The 22,451-nt window shown below is 31.2% G+C and overlaps 1 protein-coding gene and 1 long non-coding RNA gene across 2 annotated transcripts; both read left to right on the top strand.

Annotated features, from left to right (window-relative positions):
- The first annotated feature begins 139 nt into the window (after nt 1–139).
- Nucleotides 140–2,827, top strand: LOC108482887 (uncharacterized). Its single transcript, XR_001870967.2, has 4 exons — nt 140–584; nt 797–877; nt 1,593–1,687; nt 2,151–2,827. It is a non-coding gene; the product is annotated as an uncharacterized LOC108482887 (long non-coding RNA).
- An 11,192-nt stretch (nt 2,828–14,019) lies between these two features.
- LOC108482229 (ABC transporter G family member 9-like) lies at nt 14,020–16,575 on the top strand. Its single transcript, XM_017785340.2, has 4 exons — nt 14,020–14,352; nt 14,441–15,233; nt 15,311–15,633; nt 15,722–16,575. Exons 1-4 carry the CDS (start codon nt 14,254–14,256, stop codon nt 16,388–16,390), a joined length of 1,884 nt encoding a protein of 627 aa, XP_017640829.1. The 5' UTR covers nt 14,020–14,253; the 3' UTR covers nt 16,391–16,575.
- The last annotated feature ends 5,876 nt before the right edge of the window (nt 16,576–22,451 follow it).

The following is a 22,451-nucleotide window of genomic DNA, read 5'->3' as shown; positions in this document are numbered from 1 at the left end:
GTTGACAATCCTTAAGTCTTTGATTTAAAATTAAAAAATTGAAAATTTACATGTGTTGTTCATGTATTGGTTGCTACCAAGTGAGCAGGTTTCTCAAACAATGTTAAAGGCTTTGGGGGTGGATTGATGCAATGAGGACATTATAGGAAATTAAGGTTTTAGCAGCGTTTTTAGTGACGTTTGGGTGGAAAACGCCGCAAATATTATACATTAGTGGCGCGAACGAAAAAACGTCATAATAGGTAAAACAGTAGCGACGTTTATGAGAAAAATGCCGCAAAAGGTCAAGTGACGAGAAAAATACTGTAAAAGGTAAGCAATAGCAGCAATTTTGATAAAAACGCCGCAAAGTATCATTTTATTTTAAATGAAACCGTACCGTCTTGCTCTGCTTAGTTTTATCCCTAAACCATAACCCTGAAATCATTTATTTTTCCCCTAAAAATTAGAATCCCCAAATCCCTTAATTTTTTCCCCAAATCGAAATCCCGAAATCCCTTTGATTTTCCCGGACCGTCTGATGCATTGCCGTCGACTGTCCCCTCTGCTGCATCGTCGTCGACACTCCTTTGCCACATTGCCGTGTAAGTTTTTTCCATTTGTTTGTGATTATTGTTATTAAGCTACAAGATTTAATGGATGCTTAGCCCTAAAATTGCATGTTCTCTGATGACAATAATTTATCAAGTTTGTCATGCTTTTCCTTTAAAAACTACACAGGTAGATATCACAATAATTGCTTATTTTTCTTTCAATTTTTGGATCATTTTACTTACTTTAGATTTGCTGCCTTCAGTTTTTGTGGAAACTTTGGACAAATGCTTCCAGATGCTTCCAGAATGTTTGCGAGCTTGACATCATGTTCAATTATAGCAAGGTTGTCATTTCAAATATTAGTCATTAAATTGTTTACTGTTATTGTTAATGCTCGAGTGAAGAGTTTCATTTCCATATTGACCCAAATAATCAGAAGTTTAGAGGTGTTGTGTTTGAATATTTAGTTTTCTATGCAGCATAAATAGGAAATAGTTAAATGTAACAAGGTGTTTTACTTGAAGCACATGCTTGCAGCTTTGAGTACTGATTATTTTTGCAATTTTTATACGCTTTTCTCAGAGACTTCAGGTTAGTAATGTTGTAATTGTTACAGCTATGATTTCTCTACTATTACTTTCTCTACACCTTTTGTTAAGCTTTTCTATTTTAAACTCAAATATCTATCAACACAGAAGTACATGGCTTGAATATTTTTTTTTCAAAAAAAGACTTGCCTAGATAAATTTTGTTTTTGCTATTTAAAATGTTAAAAACTATTTTTACAATTAAATTTAAATAATAATTTTGGTCAAATTTAGTGTAAATTGTAAATTTATTTCAAATTCAGTCGAATTAAGGTTGATCGAGCAACCCGTACAGAGTACAAAAAAGCTTTTACACTGTCATCTGTTATCTGCCATCCAGTTTTCTTGTTTATTGCATTTAGAAGTCCTTTATTTTCTGATTTTGTCTCTATTAGCTCAATTTTTATTATTTCATTTAACAATTATTTTTATTATTTCATTTAACAAAATCCTGTCCCTTTTCTTTCTCAGCTTTTTTGCAGATCTTGTTCTTCTAATTTAGCTGCTCTTGATTGAGAAGATAGCTTTTTGGTGTGTTTGCTTAGCTCCAATTCACATTGTCTCGGGTAAGACAGTTCTGCTTCCTTTCTTTCTTTGTTTTTAATTTTCTTATCTGAATTCTGGGTTTTCATTGATGTTTCAGTTAAGTACATTGTGTTATTATGCTAGTTGTGGTGACAGCTTTGGTGTAACTGGTTTTCAGTTCACTTATTTAGTTTTTTATGTGATTAAAATAGCGACATATAGATATGTTTGTGAATTTTTTTATTGTTTCGTTAGTCCTGTATTTCTTTTGTTTATTTCATTGATTTGATTTCTTGGTGGATAATCATTTTATAATTTTTTTTAATTTTTACCTACCGAAACTCGGATATGCTTTTAAGTTATTAGGGGCCAATGTATAAATATGTTCTTTACAATGGTGTTTAGTCCATATCAGTGTAGGTAATCATTTTCCCTTGTTGACTAAGGCTAGTATAGTTGAGTTTTTACATCAGCAAGTTCTTGATATAGAGCACGGTTTTGCAGGGCAGTTACTGGGTTCCAAGTTTTCTATTTCTTTCTCTTTTTTTGTCAGACCGAATTACGCAGGCCAAAGTTTGTAAAGGTAATACCAGTGAAGTTCACCTTTATATTTAAAACTGTTGCTTTCTCTTTGGTTGATATTTGATGCTTGGAAATATTGCGATATGCTAACCCACATTTTATCTGGTAGATACTTTTAGAATGGAGTTGAATTTCAATAGATTGGTTAGTTGTAAACCTTTTTGTATGCTTTGCCATTTCATGAAATTGGAGATGAGTGACAGCATTTACATTGAGCATGCTATTGTTTTTCTCTGGATATGCTACTTGCAAACTGTTAAAGCCTTTATTGTCCTATATTTAAAGCCTTTATTGTCCTATACTTGTAAACTGTTTGCCTGAATGTTTTGGGTATGAAAACATAATACGATATACATTATAATAAATTTGGATAGACATAATTATGAGACTCAAAATTAATAGAAGAATACAATAAGTTGAGCCTTAAGTATTTATTGAGCTTTTTTATAAGTTCATGTGATAGTGATTTAAAATACGCAAGTTTTAAGTTAATAAAGAAGCTATGGTTAACTAGGAGCATTGAATCACCACAAAGTGTCGAAATTGTATTTAAAATGTTGTAAACTATGATTAGTTATTGATATATACATATTTTTAAAGTCATTCTTAATGAAATTATAAGTTAATTTCTGTTTCCGCAATATGTAATTCAATTAGATTGAAGTTTATTGTAATCCTTTTGTAGCTTAATTTGACTAAAATTTTGACATTTTGGGGATGGAAGAGGTGGATATTTGGACGTTGTTTTTTGAAAAAATAAATCAATCTTTGTTAAAAAGAATTTGAGAAATTGAAATAGAAGAAATCATTTTGAGTTTAAAAGGCGATCTGGAAAAGTGTTAAAAGCCCAACTTGGTTTTCTTTAAAACTTTTCCTTTTAAAGCCTAAATTAGCGAAGCCCAATTTGGAACTATGTTCTGCCTTAGAATATTATTTTTATTTAAGGCCCAAGTAAGTTTTGCAGCCCAACTTCATATTATTTTTTATTTCAAGTTTTGGTATGTACTGTATACTAATAATAAAATTTGTGTTTCACATCACTTGGATTTATTCTTAAATACATCTAATATAAACACTTTAATTTTATAAATATTCTTTTAATGCTTTAGCTTTAATACATAAAAGATATATAAGTTAAGATTATTTTAATAATTAAATTACTGAAATATCATTATTTTAAATTATAATTAATATTATTATAATAAACAAAATGAAAAGAAGTAAACAAAAGAAATAACAAATCTTTAATATCTTTAATAAAAATACAGAATAATCAATTTTATTGATATCTTTATATTTAATCTAATTTTATTAATTTATTTTAGTTTTGACTCTAAATTTTATTTTATTTTAAAATTTAAGATAACTTGAGTTCTAACTTTTGGATTTTAATTGTATTATTAATTTATTATTTTAAATTCTAAATTTAAATTCATTAATTTTATATTTAATTTTAAAGTTAAAATTTTCATAGAAATTTTAATTTTAAATAATATTTTATTTATCCTTAAAAGTATATAGTTTAAAGTTCAAATTTCTAAAATAAAACATAATATAATATTTATCATAGAAGAAAATATTATTTAATTAAAATAAATTTTAAATGAAAATAATATTTATCAATATTATCATAAAAATAAATTGATCGATTTTAATGTGTAGTATAAAGTTAAAAAGTTCATGGAAATTTTAATTTAAATAGTAACTCAAAATAGATGAAAAATTAACAAATATAACTCAAAATAGATGAAAAATTAACAAATATTAACTTTATTAACATATAATTATTAATTTGTTAATTTTATCTTTTAAGTATAGTAAACATAAAGGTGATAAAAAAACACAAATTTAAAAATTTAAAGAGTATAATTAATGTAACACCCCCTAATCTCAAACCGTCGCCGGAATAGGGTTACGAGGTGTTACCGAACATATTGGTTAATTTACAAACAATTCATGAATAAACAACAAATATATTAAAATTAAATCATTAAGTCTCTTTTATGAACCCTCGAGGCCTAAATCACGTATTATAAACAAATAGGGACTTATTCAAGTACTCCGAAAATTTTTCGTAATATAATAATAATTATATATATATTTTTTTAAATATTTATTTCTAGTACATTATTCGCTATTTCAAAAAATTTTCCTAACTTCACATTTAACTTATATTCACTAAATTATTAATATTTTTTCTACTCATTTGTCGGATTTAGTGATCTCGAATCACTGTTCCGACACCACTGAAAATTTAGGCTATTACAATTCTCCCCCTCTTAAGAATTTCGTCCTCGAAATTTGTTACCTGAAAATAGGTTCGGATATTGTGATTTCATTGATTCCTCTGTTTCCCAGGTTGCTTCCTCCACACCATGTCGATGCCACAACACTTTAACTAATGGTACCTTTTTATTCTGCAGTTCTTTAATTTCCCGAGCTAAAATCTTCACTGGTTCTTCTGAATAAGTCATATCATGAAGTTGAATTTGAATTTCGTATCGGAATCACATGTGAAGGGTCTGATCTATAACGTCTCAGCATAGACACATGGAACACAATATGAATCTTCTCAAGCTCTGGAGGTAAAGCTAACCGATATGCTACAGGACCGACTCTTTCAATAATCTCGTATGGTCCAATAAATCTTAGACTTAGTTTTCCTTTTCTGCCAAATCGTAATACTTTTTTCCACGGCGACACCTTTAAGAACACTTGATCACCCACATTAAACTCTATTTCTCTTCTTTTCAAGTCAACATATGATTTCTGACAATCCGAAACAGCTTTCAGACAATCTCAGATAATCCGAACCTTTTCTTCAGTTTCCCGAATTAAATCGACCCCCACTAACTTGGATTCACTCAATTCTAACCAATGCAATGGAGTCTTACATTTTCTTCCATATAAAGCTTCAAATGGCGCCATCTTTATACTGGATTGATAACTGTTGTTGTAAGCAAAATTGGCCAGTGGTAAATACTTTTCCCAACTACCACCAAACTCAGGTATACAACATCCCAACATGTCTTCCAAAATCTGAATTACCCGCTCTGATTGCACATCAGTCTGAGGATGAAAAGTGGTACTAAAATTTAGCTTTGTGCCTAAAGCTTCCTGTAGTTTGCTCCAAAACCTCAATGTAAACCTTGGATCTCGATCCGAAATAATGGATGTTGGAACCTCATGTAACCTCACAATCTCAGAAATATACAGTTCTGCTAACTTCTCCAGTGGAAAATCTATTCTGACTGGAATAAAATGTGCTGATTTTATCAATCTATCGACAATTACCCAGATTGAATTTTTCTTCTTCGGGGTCACAGGTAACCCGGATTCAAAATCCATCGTAACATGTTCCCACTTCCACTCTGGAATCATAATAGGTTGTAATAAACCCGTTGGTACCTGATGTTCTGCTTTCACCTGTTGACATATTAAACACTTTGCTACAAACTCACAAATTTCCCTTTTCATACCAGGCCACCTATACATCTATTTCAAATCACAATACATTTTTGTACTTCCAGGGTGAATAGAATACCTATTACTGTGAGCTTCAGAAAGAATATCATTTTTCAAGTCTGAATTATTTGGAATGCAAATTCCTTTACGATAGTATAACATACCATTCTCATCAATATTATACTCTGAATCCTGCTTGTCTCGAGCTATTTGTTTCTTTAATACCAATTTTGAATCTTCATCTTGCAACTCCCGAATTAGTTAGAGAAACACAGGTTTGGCTTTCAATTCCGCTATTACAGATCCATCTTCACTAACAAAAAAATGGACATTCATTGACCGGAGTACAAACAAAGATGATTTCCGACTGAGTGCGTCTGCAACTATATTAGCCTTCCCCAGATGATAATCGATAACAAGGTCATAATCTTTTAATAACTCAAGCCATCTTCTCTTTCTCAAATTCAACTCTTTCTGCGTCATCAAATACTTCGAACTTTTATGATCTGTATACACATAACATTTTTCACCATATAAATAATGTCTCCAAATTTTCAAAGCAAAAACAATTGCAGCCAACTCCAAATCATGCGTAGGATAATTCTTCTCGTGTGATTTTAGCTGCCGAGAAACATAGGTCACCACTTTTCCCGACTGCATCAGCACACAACCTAAACCATTCAAAGATGCATCACTGTATACAACATATGGCACACTTGATTCTGGTTGAGTCAACATTGGAGCTTTTGTCAACATATTCTTCAATTGATCGTAACTTTGCTGGCATTCGTCAGACCACACAAACTTAACATTTTTCTATAGCAATCCTGTCATAGGCGAAGCAATCATTGAAATTTTTTTAATAAAACGGTGATAATATCCAGCTAAACCCAGAAAAATTCGTACTTCCGTTACATTCTTTGGAGTTTTCCAATTTACCACTGCAGATACTTTATTCGGATCTACTCGAACCCCTTCGGCTGAAACAATGTGACCCAAAAATCCCACCTCATGAAGCCAAAATTCACATTTACTGAATTTTGCATATAATTGCTTTTCTCGCAAAGTTTGTAACACCCTCTAATCCCAAACCATCGCCGGAATAGGGTTATAAGGTGTTACCGAACAAATTTTATTTATATTGGTTAATTTACAAACAATTCATGAATAAACAACAAATATATTAAAATTAAATCATTAAGTCTCTTTTATGAACCCTCGAGGCCTAAATCACGTATTATAAATGAATAGGGACTTATTCAAGTACTCTAAAAATTTTTAGTAATATAATAATAATTATATATATATTTTTAAATATTTATTTCTAGTACACTATTCGCTATTTAAAATTTTTTCCTAACTTCACATTTAACTTATATTCACTAAATTATTAATATTTTTCTACTCATTTGTTGGATTTAGTGATCTCGAATCCTTTTTTGACACCTTTGAAAATTTAGGCTATTACAATTAAAGGGTTAAAATTTAAAGTTAAAATTTAAAGATAATAATCATAACTTACATAAACATTTAAAGAATAAAAAAACTTTAGATCATAACTTATATAAACATATATCATATCATAACTTACATAACTTACATAAATATATATCATATCATAACTTACATAAAACTTTGGATCAAAATATATAAAAATCACAAAAATTTGGGCAACACTATTGTTTTTCCCTACTCCTAATTATACTTGTAAATAAACAACTTACCTGAATTAGTTTACACCCATTAGATACTTGATACTTAATATGTATTATCTATTTTAGTACAATTACATGATTTAAATCAATTTAGTACACTTAAGTAACGGTAATTTATTGTCAACTTTAGACTTCAAGAACTGCGAAATGGATAATAGTTGGATGAATTTGTCAAGGGTAAGCAACGACTAAGTACAAACTTTTCTAAATTTTGTATTTCAAAATGCAAGCCAAGAGAATATGATTCTTTGCTCGTGTAAGAAGTGTGGCAACATCAATTGGCATATTCGTGAAGTTGTCTACGAACATCTAATTGTTGATGGCTTTATTCAGGGGTATAAAAAATGGATTTTCTATGAAGAGTGCACACTTCGTAGAATCTCTTCAACGATTAATCTGACTTATCTTTATAATGCTTACCATCAGTTTGTTAGAGAAGATAACATGGAAGGTATGTTGCGGGATGCATTTAATATATGCAGTCATAGTTTGCAATCGTTTCTATCTGAAATTATTACATCTGATGATTGTGATGTTGGTGGAAATACTTTTACTGAAAGAGGAAGAAGTGTACCTGATGAAAAGCCAAATGGAGAAGCGGTGAAGTTCTACAAGTTACTTAATGAAATGAATGAAGAACTTTATGAGGGATCGAAATTTTCAAAAATGTCTTTCTGCATTCGTCTTTTTCACTTAAAATGTTTGGGAGGATGGACCGGAAACTCTTTTATACTACTGTTTGAGTTTTTCATAGATATGTTTCCGTTTGAAAAAATCCCTCATTCATGCAAAGATATGAAGAAACTGATAAAGGATTTTGGCCTTGGGTACGACAAAATTCAGTTGCTTAAATGTCAATAGAAAATCGAAAGACAATCTTCAGAGTCAACTTGATCTAGTTAATATGGGAATTCGGCGTAATCTTCATCTTCAATTACTTCTGAATGGAAAATCTTGGTTGCCACCTTCTAAGAAATAGAAGTGTTCTACATGGTGTTGAAGGATATAAAGGTCCTAGATGCGTATGCATCAAATATATCTCGATGTGTGAATTTTAAAGATCGAAAACTATATTCCCTAAAATCACACCATTATCACATCTTGATGCAAGATTTACTACTAGTTGATTTACTTCTTTAACAACTTTACACTTTGTTGTAAGTTTTTTTAACAACTTTACTTCTTTAAATTTATTTTTCTCAATTTTCATAAAATTATACATTTCATAGGCATGAAATAGATTCTTTAATATATCAAAGTTATGGTTGATTATGTAACACCCCAAACCCGGCCTAGACGTTATAGCTGGATCCGAAAGTGTAACATGAAATGGATTGAAAACTATTGTCATTAAGTTAAAACCTTTTTAGTTCATTAGCCTTTATTGCTATTATTCATTTCAAAGCTTTCTTTCTTTTAATCATTTAGAGATAAAACGTATTAGTAGCAGAAGCTTGTAAAATCATTGTGTCCAGAAAATCCGTTCAAGATTTTAAAAAACCCTTACTTTTGGTGAACCATCACAGTTATAAATAAGTAAAAAGCAAAAAACCCAAAACCAACATCAAATAGTTTTAAAGAGTCAAAAGTCCTAGAAAATACATCCCCAGTGCCAAAACTTAATAGCCATAAAACAAAATAAAATCGTAAAAAAATAGGTGATCACCGTCGAGTCCTCCGCTGCACTGACCCGCCTAAGACTGTGGGTTATCTGTACAGACAAACAGAGAAGGGGTGAGTTTACGTAAACTCAGTGTGTAACCCAGAAGAGTTAAGCATGCACACATACAGAATATCGCAAATCAGACAAATTCATATTCGGGCCTGGGCCTATGTCAGATACAGATGCAAATCCAGCCCTGAGCCCATTTCAGATGTAGATACAGTTACATATATGCAAATCAGATACGAGAATCCTATCCCCATCTTCTACACACCATCTCCGACTATCCCTACACACCGTGTGGGGTTTAAAACACCCATCCAGCCCTACACACCATCTGAACCGGTTTCTCTTTAAAGATTAAGTCTGGCCTAACTTCGATCTCCTCAACGAGACATGGGATGGATCAGAATGGTACCACCTCAACATCAAGACGTGAAACACATAATGAATTCGGTCCAACTTAGTAGGTAAATCCAACTTATAAGCAACCGGTCCCACTAGCTTCAAAATTTGGTACGACCTAATAAAACTAGGGTTTAGCTTGCCCTTACGACCGAACCTCAGAACCTTTTTCCATGAAGAGACCTTCAGAAACACAAAGTCCCCCACAGAGTACTCAATATCACGTCTCTTCAAATCCGCATAAGACTTCTGTTTACTGGAAGCCACTTTCAGATGATCCCGAATCAGTCGAACCTTATCCTCAATCTCAGAAATCAAATTAGGGCCCAAAATTCAACGTTCACCCAACTCAGTTCAACACAGGGGAGTACGACACTTACGATCATATAGAGCATCGTAAGGTGCCATCTGAATGCTAGACTAAAAACTGTTATTGTAGGAGAACTCAGCTAGCGGAAGATAATCCTCTCAACTCCCTCAGAAATCTATCATACAGTTTCGAAGCATATACTCCAGTATCTAAATTACCCTCTCAAATTGACCATCTATCTGAGGATAGAACGTAATATTGAATTCCAATTTAGACCTCAGAGCTTTATGTAACTTCTTCTAGAACCGAGATGTGAAACAATGATCTCTGTAAGAAATAATCGACATTGGAACCCTATACAGTCTAACTATCTCGGAGATATACAGCTTCGCCAACTTCTGAAGAGAAAAGTCTGTTCGAACCGATATGAAGTGAGCAGACTTAGTCAATCGATCCATGATGACTTAAACATAAGCCTTATTAGTGGGTGTCAAGGGCAACCCATAATGAAATCCATAATCACTTGTTTCTATTTTCATAAGGGAATCTTGACTGGCTGCAATAAACCCGAAGGTAATTGGTACTCAGCCTTAACTTGCTGGCACGTTAGACATTGAGCCACAAAGTCAGTAACCTTACGCTTCAACCTTGGCCACCAGTATAGTTCACGGAGATCCCGATACATCTTATTACCATCGGGATGCATAGCACAAGGGTTGTTATGCGCTTCCCTCAGAATAGACAACCTCAATAAAATCGTTCGGCATACAGATACTGTCACTATTTAACCTAAAATCAGCAGTAGTACTTCTCTCAATCTATCAAAACCGTAAACCTAGAGTCTCGTCTCCTTTCTGCTTATCTCGAATCTACTCAATCAAGTCGGCTTAACTTGCAACTCAACTAACAGACCTCCATCATCAAACAGACTAAGGCGAGCGAACATCGCCATCAGATCTGTCATCGCTCTTCGGCTTAGAGCATTGGCTACCACATTGGTCATACCAGGATGATACTCGATAGTACAGTGATAATCTTTAAGCAGCTCAATCTAACGACGCTGTCTAATATTCAACTCCTTTTAAGTAAGGAGATACTTGAGACTCTTGTGATCGGTATAGATGATATACCTTTCACCATACAAATAGTGTCTCCAAATTTTCAACGCAAAGACTACTGTAACCAACTCGAGATCATGCGTTGGATAATTTGCCTCATACGTCTAAAAGGCACTGTAGACCATAAAGTTTATTGTCAACTATGCAAGGACTAATATTATATGTGTTGAATCATTATTAAATGAGTCGAAAATTGTATTTGATGACAAGCTAATCTTGTAGTGCGATAATTCAAATATTGTGGTTGTTTAGGTTAATCCAATCATTTATTTTAAGTTCAAACATGTTGAGTTAGACTTGCTTTTTGTTTGGAAAAAAGTAGTGGCAAGAAAATTTATTGTTGTAGAAATATTTGCTCATGAACAACTAACGATATCTTAATGAAACCATCATCATGCAATATCAAAAGCAAGTTGAAAGTGCTCGATATGCCATAACATCTTGTTAATACTTAGTATCCATTGTTATAATTTCTTTTGTGTCAATTTTGTTGCTTCTTTTGCTTGCTATCCATCTTATTATTTCATTTTGTAGATGGCCTTGATTTGTGCAACTAAAAGTCCACAAGAGACAACATAACATAGAATTCATAGAGTTTGGTTAGTTAGTGAATGTTAATGATGTAATTGATAATCCTTAAGTCTTCAATTTAAATTAAAAAATTGAAAATTTACGTTTGTTGTTCATGTATTGGTTGCTACCAAGTGAGCAGGTTTCTCAAACAATGTTAAAGGCTTTAGAGGTGGATAGATGCAATAAGGAATAATATAGATACCAAATTAGACATTTTTTGTATAAATATTATATTGCACAATGAAATTTCAAGGGTCAAATGTGTTATTACAAAAAAAACTTGATGATTTTTCTCTTTCACTTACTCATAAAGTTTTAAGAAAATCCATTTGTAATCAATCAACCAACTCTGCTTTTACCAACTTTAATGATTTGTATATTTCAACCACCCAAATTATGGATGATTTATGAAAATTTAATCATGAGTCTTTTAATTCTCTTAAATCATGAAAATGACTTAAAAATATCTTATTGGTAATTGTAGAGGAATATAATAAAAAACTGTTTAAAATAATATAATTTTAATTTAAAAATTAAATAATATAATTTTAATATTATGAAAGTTAGTTTGTTATTAATCTTTATATTTTACAAAAGTTGTGGATTTAGTTTTTTACTTTTCGAATTGGTTAATTTTAGTTTTGTACTTTTTAGATTTTAAAATTTTAGTCCTAACCCAAACAGTTATAGTTAAATTTACTTGGTTAAATTCAATTTCTAGTCCTATACAATGTGTACAATTGTAGATTTAGCCTATATTCTCTAATTGGGTCATTCTAAGTCTTTATACTTTTTGAATTTTGAAACTCCAGTCTTGATGCAAATGACCATCAATAATCCATTAACTAGATTTTTAGCGAGTAATATATGGAAATAACAAGTTGACATCGCATTACACATATGATAATATAATCGTTGCATTAGATTTTAGAAATAGCATAACTTAATTAAATGAATTTAAAATTATCGTTTTGTGAAAATTAAAATTTAAAATTTAAAAAGTATATGGACAAAAATAATCAAATAAAAATACAAGAACAAAATCCACAACTTTACATAAAGCATAACGCAGAATTTAACCTATTGTTAAACACATATATTTATATTTCAATAATATGCAATGAATTATTAATATAAGTAATGCCATTTATTTTATTAAAGATACATAAAATATAATTTGTAAATACTTAGTAATAAATTTTCTCTAATATAAAGATATGAAAATATTATTTAATAATTATTACAATATTTAGGAGTTTTAAATTATTTATATGATTAATGTAATATTATATTAATTTAATACATGAAATTGTGTTTTGGGTATTTAAGATTAGTATAGTACCTTACAATTCATTTTAAACTTTTACGAAATATTTATTTAAAATAAATAGTTTCATGATAAAAAGCTTTAAGCAATTAAAACTTATGTCAATATTTCTATTTAGAAAATATAAAAGAATAAATTATTATATAAATCTCAAAATTATCGTGAACTTTGATTTAATGTGAAATTGTATATATAAACTTTAGTTTGATGCAATTATACATATGAAACTTTGATTGTCTTCCAAATGTATATATAAAACTTTAATTTTGATTCAATCATACATATTTATAGAAATAAATAGATCAATCAATTTTATATTGGATAAATATAATTATTTCTGTATGCAAGATATAAACATAATATGATGTTACATCAATAATTGTGTTAATAATTTGTGAGAATTGGATTAAACCAAAACTTTGTGTACAAAATTGTACAAAATCAAAGTTCATGTATAATTTTATATTTATAATGTTATAACCTAAAAAGTTATTTTAGTAGTGAATAAATTTATATTATTTATTTTATATTAATATAATATTTAAGTATTAATTTTATGAGAAAATATTTAGTACAATTGAAATTTTTAGATTTCATAATAATAAAAATTAGAATATTAAATATTAAAAAAACATAAGTAATTTTTAAAACTGTTTGTAAAATATATTGTCAATGTATATTAATATTTTTGTATGCTCGAGATGAAAATTTTCAAATCATATTTTTTATTTTTAAAATTTTAAAAAGATTTTTGTTTTACACAAATTATGTATTAAATAATTATTTTAAAAATAGGATTTAAGGACATATGTCAATGATACCAAATAATTACCTTAATATGAAAATGATATTATTATATTAATAAATATAAATATTTCAATGTTTACGTCATATTACAGTTTGAAAAATCTGTATTAAAAAAAAGGCAAGATCCAATAAATAAATTATGGAGATGTGAAATATGCTTGGTCCATCATGACAGCGGTGACAACCGCATTTGTCTGGCTGCTTTCTTTAAAAAGATATCTAAATATTTTTTAGAAAAATATAACTCAGAATCATTTGGTACACTCCTCACTCAAATGCAAAGTTGTATTTAGAAAAAGGGATAATTATTAAAAATATAACTAAATGCAAAGTTTATTTTAAAATCAATGACCAAGTTGCAAAGAATATATATATATATATATATATATGGCTATTTTAAAAATCTACAACATGGTTAAACAAAACAAAATCAATGACATTCATGGAAGTAACATAGAAAGTATGATATTTGGTCAACCGTCAAACATTGCTTCCCAACAACAAATTAAATAGCTGAGGTTCATAATCATTATCAACTAATTACTTAAAACAGATAAGACTTTACAATTTATAAATATTTAAATTCCAAATTAAAGAGAAAGAGAGGAAACCAGAAGTTTCTTTTTGCAGGGATTGGTAAGAATGGCGAAAGAGTTGGATGTTGAAGCTGCAAAAATGTCAGAAGATAACATGAAACCAACAGCTATCTTCAAGAGTACAAATGAATCTGTTGTTTTAAAGGTATGAACAGTTATTCTCTTTAAAAAAAAAAAAGATTGTAAATTTTGAGTTTTGAATGATTGTATTTTCATGGTTTGTTTTTTTACAGTTTGTTGATGTTGTTTATTCAATCAAGTTTGGGAAATCGGGTAATTATTTTCAAAAGAAATCAGGTTCAGGAGAGAAAGTGATCTTAAATGGGATTAGTGGGGTGGTTGAACCAGGGGAAATGTTATCCATGCTTGGTCCATCTGGCAGTGGCAAAACAACACTATTGACTGCATTAGGGGGTCGCCTAGGTGGTTGCCTCAGTGGAACCGTAACTTACAATGGCAAGCCTTTCTCCAATTCAGTGAAACGAAACACAGGGTTTGTGACTCAAGATGATGTTCTATACCCTCACTTGACCGTCACCGAAACGCTCGTTTTCACCGCTCTGCTTCGATTGCCGAATAGTTTTAGTAAACAAGAGAAGATCCTGCATGCTGAAGCTGTCATCAATGAACTTGGACTAGTTGACTGTAAGAATAGCATCATTGGGGACCCATTTACCAGAGGAGTTTCGGGTGGGGAGCGAAAAAGGGTTAGTATAGGTCAAGAAATGCTTATAAACCCAAGCTTGTTGTTCTTAGACGAGCCTACATCGGGTCTGGATTCAACTACGGCGCAAAGGCTGGTGTCGACGTTGTCGGAGTTTGCTAAAGGTGGAAGAACAATTGTGCTGACAATACACCAGCCATCAAGTAGACTGTTTTACATGTTTGATAAGGTTTTACTGCTATCAGAAGGTAACCCTTTGTATTTTGGACAAGGATCGGCTACTATGGATTATTTTTCGAGTATCGGATATGCCCCATCAGTTGCCATGAACCCTTCAGATTTCCTATTGGACCTTTCAAATGGTATATGCGTTAATCTTATAGTGACAATTTAGCATACATCTACTTCAGCTGATTTGAATCCTGTAATGTTTATATAGGTATTACATCATCAAATGAGTCACCAAAGGAACAAACCCTGGTGAAGACAACACTAGTTTCAGTATATAAGAGCAACATTGGTGAGAAACTAAGGGAAGAGCTCAAGGATAACAGCAAGCACCATCATGATCAAATGGAAAGCAAGACATTTGAAAGGTGGCCTACAACATGGTGGCAACAGTTCACTGTATTGCTTCAAAGGGGACTTAAGGAAAGGAAACATGAATCATTCTCTGTATTCAACACTGTTGAGGTCCTTGTTGTAGCTGTTCTTTTAGGACTATTATGGTGGCAATCTGATGTAGCTCACTTGCAGGACCAGGTATGAATAAACATTGGATAGCATTGATATATGGTATGAACTTAAGAAAAATAGGCTGATATATTTTGTTAATTTTGAAAACATGCAGATTGGATTCCTCTTCTTTATTTTAGGATTCTGGGGTTTGTTCCCTCTATACCAAGCAATTTTCACCTTCCCTCAAGAACGTTTAATGCTCGAAAAAGAACGGTCTGCGGGCTTGTATAGGCTATCTTCATATTTCATGTCAAGAATCATATCTGATCTCCCCATGGAGCTTACACTTCCCATTGTTTTCATCACAATATCATATTGGATGGCAGGGCTTAAACCCACAGCAGGGAGTTTCCTATACACCCTATTTGCACTTATTTTATGTGTCTTAGGCTCTCAAGGCATAGGGTTAGCCATTGGTGCCTTAGTGATGAACACGAAATCGGCAGCCACTCTCGGTTCGATCATCATGCTCACGTTCTTACTCACCAGCGGCTACTATATTCAACAATTTCCGGGTTTCATGTCATGGATCAAATACATAGCACTTACCCATTACGCATACAAACTCTTGTTGGGGGCTCAATACCAGCCACATGATACTTACCCTTGTAATGAACCTGGGAAGGTTTGCTTAGTAGGAGATTTCCAACCTATAAAAACTGTGGGGCTAGATGGTCAACTCATCTCAGCTGTTGCCCTGATTCTAATGGTTTTGATCTACAGACTCGTTGCTTATTTGGCCCTCATGAGAATTGGCGTGACCCAAAAATTGGCCAAGTAGCTAAATCTTAATCCATTATTTGCATAAAACCAAAGAGTGGTATCAATTAAATTAGAGATGCCATTGTCTTCCATTCTTTTCTTCTTTTTTTCATTTTAGTGGCTTGTATATTATATGTATTTGATTAGAGATAGAGAGAATAGTGTACCATATCACTCATTTAACAAAAGAAATCAATTATGAAATTATTTGTATTTTATATATTCTTTTTCAATTAAGGCAATGATCCTTTTCCACTTGGTGAAGTTCAAATGCATAAGTATTTAGGGCTATAATAAAAAAACAGCAATCCCTTGATGCATTAGTAGTGACATGACTTGTTCTATAATAAAAAAAATAACATGTCTAAAACTCCTTACAACATTGAAATCTATGACTAAAAAAAAAATAGAAGAAAAACCATTAGAACAACATAAAGCTCCAAAATTAAATGTCATATTTTCATACCCATCACTCTTTCAAATTATTTCTTGCAAATTTGGTTAAACATAGTTTCTCCAAATTCGCAAACATAATTCTTCTCTAGAAATATTTTTGATTGGGTAGGGGACAACTTAAGGTATAATGAAGGGATAACATGGGCTAAAATATTTTGGCCTAATCCTTTTTGGTTTAGTTGCATGGCATATATGGAAAAATAGGAATATATTTGCCTTTCAAGATATAACATGGAGCGCAGTTAAAACCATCAAGATCTCTGTTTGCTGGACAAGAAAATATACAAAGTCACATGCGAGAGATCCATCTCCTACTTCAATGAAGGAATTAAACAGAAACTAGGTGCAACTGTTGAGTAAAAGTATTTGATTTAGGCTTTGTTCTCCTTTTAATTTAGTTTGTTTTTTCCAAAAAAAAAAATATTTCTTGCAATTCACCGATTATCTTCATGTTTCTTTGAGCATTTGGGAAGGAAGTAATACAAAAGCACAAGAATTAAGGTCTCACCCATGAATTACGATAAAATTGATAATCAAAAATATACAAATCTAAATTAAAATAAATCTCAACAAAATTTACACGTAAAAAACTTAAATTAAAATAAAATATGAATTGAAAACTTACTACCTTTTAAGATTTATCATATAAATTAACTAAACTAAAATAAATTTAAAAATTTCTAGTCAATTATGCCCAATTGCTTAATTTGATGACATCCATGATTGAATTCAATTTCCTAGTTTCTTATCTCAGTCTTAGATAAGTGATTTGAAATAAAATAAATTTCTTTCTTAATAGTCAAACCAGAAGTTTATTGATTTTTCGTTTAAGCATCCACATTTTTAACTACATGATGGTATACCAAGAAAAGTATATATATGATAGAAGAAAAACAATAATAAGTAAAGAAGTGACTAACCAACTACACATAATATTTTTTTATATAAGGGAAGAGATAGAAAATATTAAATTTGGGATTAGTATCAATTGAAATTTTAATATAAAATTTTATTAATTTTAAATAAAAAACATAAATAATCTTATTATATTTTTTTATTTTTTATTTTTCAATTGAATTAATGTTGGGAATTCTAGAGACATTAAATTCATAATACTCATTGTTTATTGGGAAAAAAACTTGGTTAATGCATATATGTAAATATATAAAATTATTATTTTCATCAAAATATATATAATTTATTTAATTATAAAATTTTTATTAAGAGACGATTTATACATACCTGCAAAAAATGATTTATAAATAACATATAAATTTATACGTTATCAATATAATATAAGCTTACTTTTAATATTCTTTCTTAGCACAATATATAAAGTATACCATCTGACTTTAGTTATACACATTAAACACATGCACACTAACATAGATCTTTGTTCCAAATTAATGGCTGCAAGTGACATGAGACATGACGTTATACTTACACCGAAATTATCATATATTTAAGCCATAAAATATGTTATACATATTTATACTTTTCATAAATTTAAAATTTTATTCTTATATTTTTATTTTTAAAAATTTAGATTTTCTGTTTTTAAAATTTTAAAATTCATGTAACACTCCAAATCCGGTCCAGACGTTATGGCCGAATCTGACAATGCCACATGATAGAGTATTTGAAAACTAAGTTTCTACGATAATTTCATTTCTGTTTAATTACTTTTCTTATCTCTTATTAATTCCAAAATCATTGCTCATTTAATCGATTGTTTTAAACATAATTCGTTACGGAAGCTTTTAAAACCGTTTTGAGTAAATTGTGTTTTAGAGAAAACTTTGCCTTTTCGAAAACCAAGTTTTCCTATGTCTAGCAGTTATAAATCCATAAAAATAAATAAAAACCAAATTTAAACAAAAGTCCCAAAAAGTCCCCAAATTACATCCAAATAAACCATGGTAACTAAAATCATAAATCATAAATTATAAATCGTAAAAGTCTAAAAAATGTGGTCACCATCGAGTCCTCCGCCGCCCGATCTCTTTAGGTCTGGGGATTACCTGTGCACATTAAACAGAGAGGGGTGAGTTTACGTAAACTTAGTGTGTAATCCCACAGAAAATGAACAACAGTAAACACAGTGCACCGTCAAAAACAGTCTTGAGCCTAAGCCCCTTTCAGTATCAATATCAGTATGCATAAGGGCCTTAGCCCATCACAGTATCAATAATAGATATACAGTATTCAGTAACAAAGTCCTACCCAACCAGCCTCTACACACCATCTCTATCCAACCCTACACTCTATGTGGGGATTAAATCAACCCACCCATTCTTACACTCCAGTAGTTTGCAGCTGAGCTACTAATATATTAGGCTTAAGAGCCTTTCAGTAAACTTCCTCCAATAAAATCAACCCAACCCCATGCATTGCAACATACCATACATGACATGCTATCTCATGATATCAGTACATATAATCAGTAAATGTATACATGCATACTATCATCTTACTCAATATATATCCATCAATTAGTCAGTTTACACAATTAGGGGTCTAGGTAATGCTTATCGACCCTACAGTAGGTTCACAGTTGACTTGGGCGACCTGTGCAACCCTAGCAATCAATTCAGTGAAAATGACTCACACGTCCAGGTGGCCTGCCCATGTGGGCCACATGGCCCAAATTTGCCTTGGCCGTGTGGATCACACGGCTTGGCCCAAAATCCCACACGCACATGTGGTTTGCTCGTGTGGCCCACACGGCCCAAATCAGTTCAGCCCGTGTGTCCCACACGGCCTGCCTGGCCATCACATGGGCGTGACATGCACGCACGGCCTAACCTCGTCGAACACACGCCCGTGTTAGGCACACGACATACCACAAGGGCGACCACATGTCCGTGTGGCTTCAACAATAAGGTTTTCGGCTTTCGCTAAAACCTCGTTTTTTATGTAATTGAGTACACACCTAGTTTCAATTAAAGCTAAAACGATCCTCGAGCACTTCAGAACCTATTTTCGGCCATCCAAAAACTAATCTTAGTCATTTAAACCGATACCAAACCGAATATTAAGAACAGACAATCTCAAATATTTCCGACAGCTCATACCTTGAACGCACAATAACAAAATCGCACTTCCTCGGCACTGATTAAAACCCACAACCATCTACAGGTCTCCTAAACATGAAATAATTCCATTAATTACCGATACAAGAATACCAAAACTAAAACACGCTTACCCAACTTACTGAAACCAATGAAATCGATGGTTGTACCCAAAAAGACGATTTGCAAAAATAAAGAAAATAAAAAGAGTGGGGGAAAGAGAAGAAAAATTAGGCTATGGAAAAAAAGTTGGAGGAAAAGAAAAGCAAATAAAAACTGGCAGAGGAGGGAGTTAGGCGTCGGTTACAAAAATGACTTTGAGGAGACTGATTCACTCAATCCCACTACCCACATTATCTCAACCACCCACTATTCAGTTATCAATTACATCCAAACTCTCAGCCACCAAACTAAGCAAAAATAACTCTTCCTTGCCTACACAGAGATTTGAACCCACGACCTCTAACATACTAACACTCTATTTACCAGACCAGTAGGCCCATTCTGTTGTATATTTACCAACATTTCAATAAAAGCCTATTTGGACAAAGTTAAGGCTTTACTCAGAAAAATCCAAAATTTTGCCAAATGCATGGCTTGAACTTGGAACACACACACCCAAAACTCTTAACCACTGAAGTAGATACACAGTTGTGTCACACATTCGCAATAACAAAAAATAAAAACTCTGGGGCATTACAATTCAGATCTAATTGTTAACACTATTTTTTTTTTGTTAAAATTATTATTGTGACATTTAAAAAAAACCCTTAATTGGCAACTTGTAACTAAAAAAGTCATATTGTAATGAATGTGAATTTAACAATATAATTGTAACAATGCTAACCGTTGTACCATAGCTTTGAAATCTAAAAAGTAGAGGGACTAAATTCCTAGAAATAAAAATATAGGAACTGAATTCCAAATTTAAAAAGAATGCAGAGACTTATGACATGTTTTAACTTTTATTGCATGTTTTAACTTTTATTTTCTTTTCTGATAAAAGTTTCAAAAATTTCCAAGTACTCTGCTATTGAGTAACATTAAAATGTAAGATATTTCTAGTGATTGGATCATTGTGTATAAAATATTATTTGGCCCTTTTTTTAATAATTTTTTAAAGTTATTTTCAATGAAACAAACCCAACATAATGTACATTTGTTACAAAATATTACAAAAGCATTGCTTTTTGACAATTGGAATCTTATAATATTTATATTATTTTATATACACTTAATATAACATTATCTAATTAAAACTTAATTTGAAGTTACATGTATAAGAGTTGATAGTGATTGTGCTGAGATTTAATACTGAATTCTGCTCTGAGTAAGGCCTCACAAATGTTGGTATGGCATCAAACAACATACGCAATCCATTGTATTCTTGTTGTACTCTTTACTACTTTGTTCATATACTTCTTCCAAGTACAACTTCAACACATGAAATAATAACTTACTCATATACAGTGTTTAACATAGGAAAGCACAACCTATTACTAATTAATGTTTTTTCAATTGGTATCAAAGCCTACTATTTAACATAATTGGCGGGATCTTGTATCTAGTAATTGAGTAGTTGATGTAATTAGGGAAGATAGTTCAACCATACATTCACCATTCTTTGGTGGATCAAATTATGTATATTGGAAAGCTTGAATGAGAGCTTTTATTAAATCAATTGATGAAAAGACTTGAAAAGCAATTATGATTGGATGGGAGCCTCCCCACGCTAAAACAAATGGTACATACATTAACTCAAAAACATTGAATGCGATCTTCAACGAAGTAGTTCCACAAAAATTCATAAGGTGTCACTGTAAAATTTGTTAGGCTGTCGAGACCTATAAAAAAATAAAATCTACTTGAAAAGATGAATTAGCAGAAAGTAACTAGTAGGGTCATATCCACAAAAATCGATAATATTTCTATTTCTTAAGCAAAACAAGTAAGGTAAATGAGGGGGTTGTTTTTTATAAAATAAAAAACTAAATTCTAATTAAAAATTAAATGAAGAAAACAATAAATAGAAGTTTTGAGAGAAATCAATAAAGAAAAGCTCTAGCTAAAGGTAAAATCTCTCTTTGATTCATAGATTCGATCATTGATGCAAGAATTGTAATATCTCGAATTAGGGCCTAATCGGAATAGTGGTTTCATGACCACAAATTCGATATAGAAATAATTATTTTATAATTATTTTGATGTTTATGATATGATTGCATGATTGTGTGAAAATTTCGTGATGAAATCCTATGCCTAAAGTGCTTGAAATTAGGGACTAAATCGAATAATTTGCAAAACTTGCATTGTAGGAGTTTTTAGTATGAAATTACTTTGGAATATTAATGAGGTCTTAAATAGAAATTTGACCAATTTATAAGTCTATGGACAAAAATTGGACATAGATGGAATTTTTGGAAAGTTTAGAAGTAAGGGCATTTTGGTCATTTGCATATTAAATGAAATAAAATGGGAAAAATAACACAAAATCATCATCTTCTCCATATTGTTGCTGCAGAATTTTACCTCTTCCCATAGCTAGGGTTTCTT

Source organism: Gossypium arboreum, chromosome 1 (genome assembly GCF_025698485.1).
Source record: "Gossypium arboreum isolate Shixiya-1 chromosome 1, ASM2569848v2, whole genome shotgun sequence".
Classification (NCBI taxonomy): Eukaryota; Viridiplantae; Streptophyta; class Magnoliopsida; order Malvales; family Malvaceae; genus Gossypium; species Gossypium arboreum.
The sequence above is the reverse complement of the archived record's forward strand: the minus strand, read 5'-3'. Positions and strand labels throughout refer to the sequence as shown.

Coding starts and splice junctions, on each gene's coding strand:
- LOC108482229 (XM_017785340.2), top strand. CDS start 14,254: ATGGCGAAAGAGTTGGATGTTGAAGCTGCAAAAATGTCAGAAGATAAC. Junction 14,353..14,440: donor ATGAATCTGTTGTTTTAAAG/GTATGAACAGTT, acceptor GTTTTTTTACAG/TTTGTTGATGTTGTTTATTC. Junction 15,634..15,721: donor TAGCTCACTTGCAGGACCAG/GTATGAATAAAC, acceptor GAAAACATGCAG/ATTGGATTCCTCTTCTTTAT.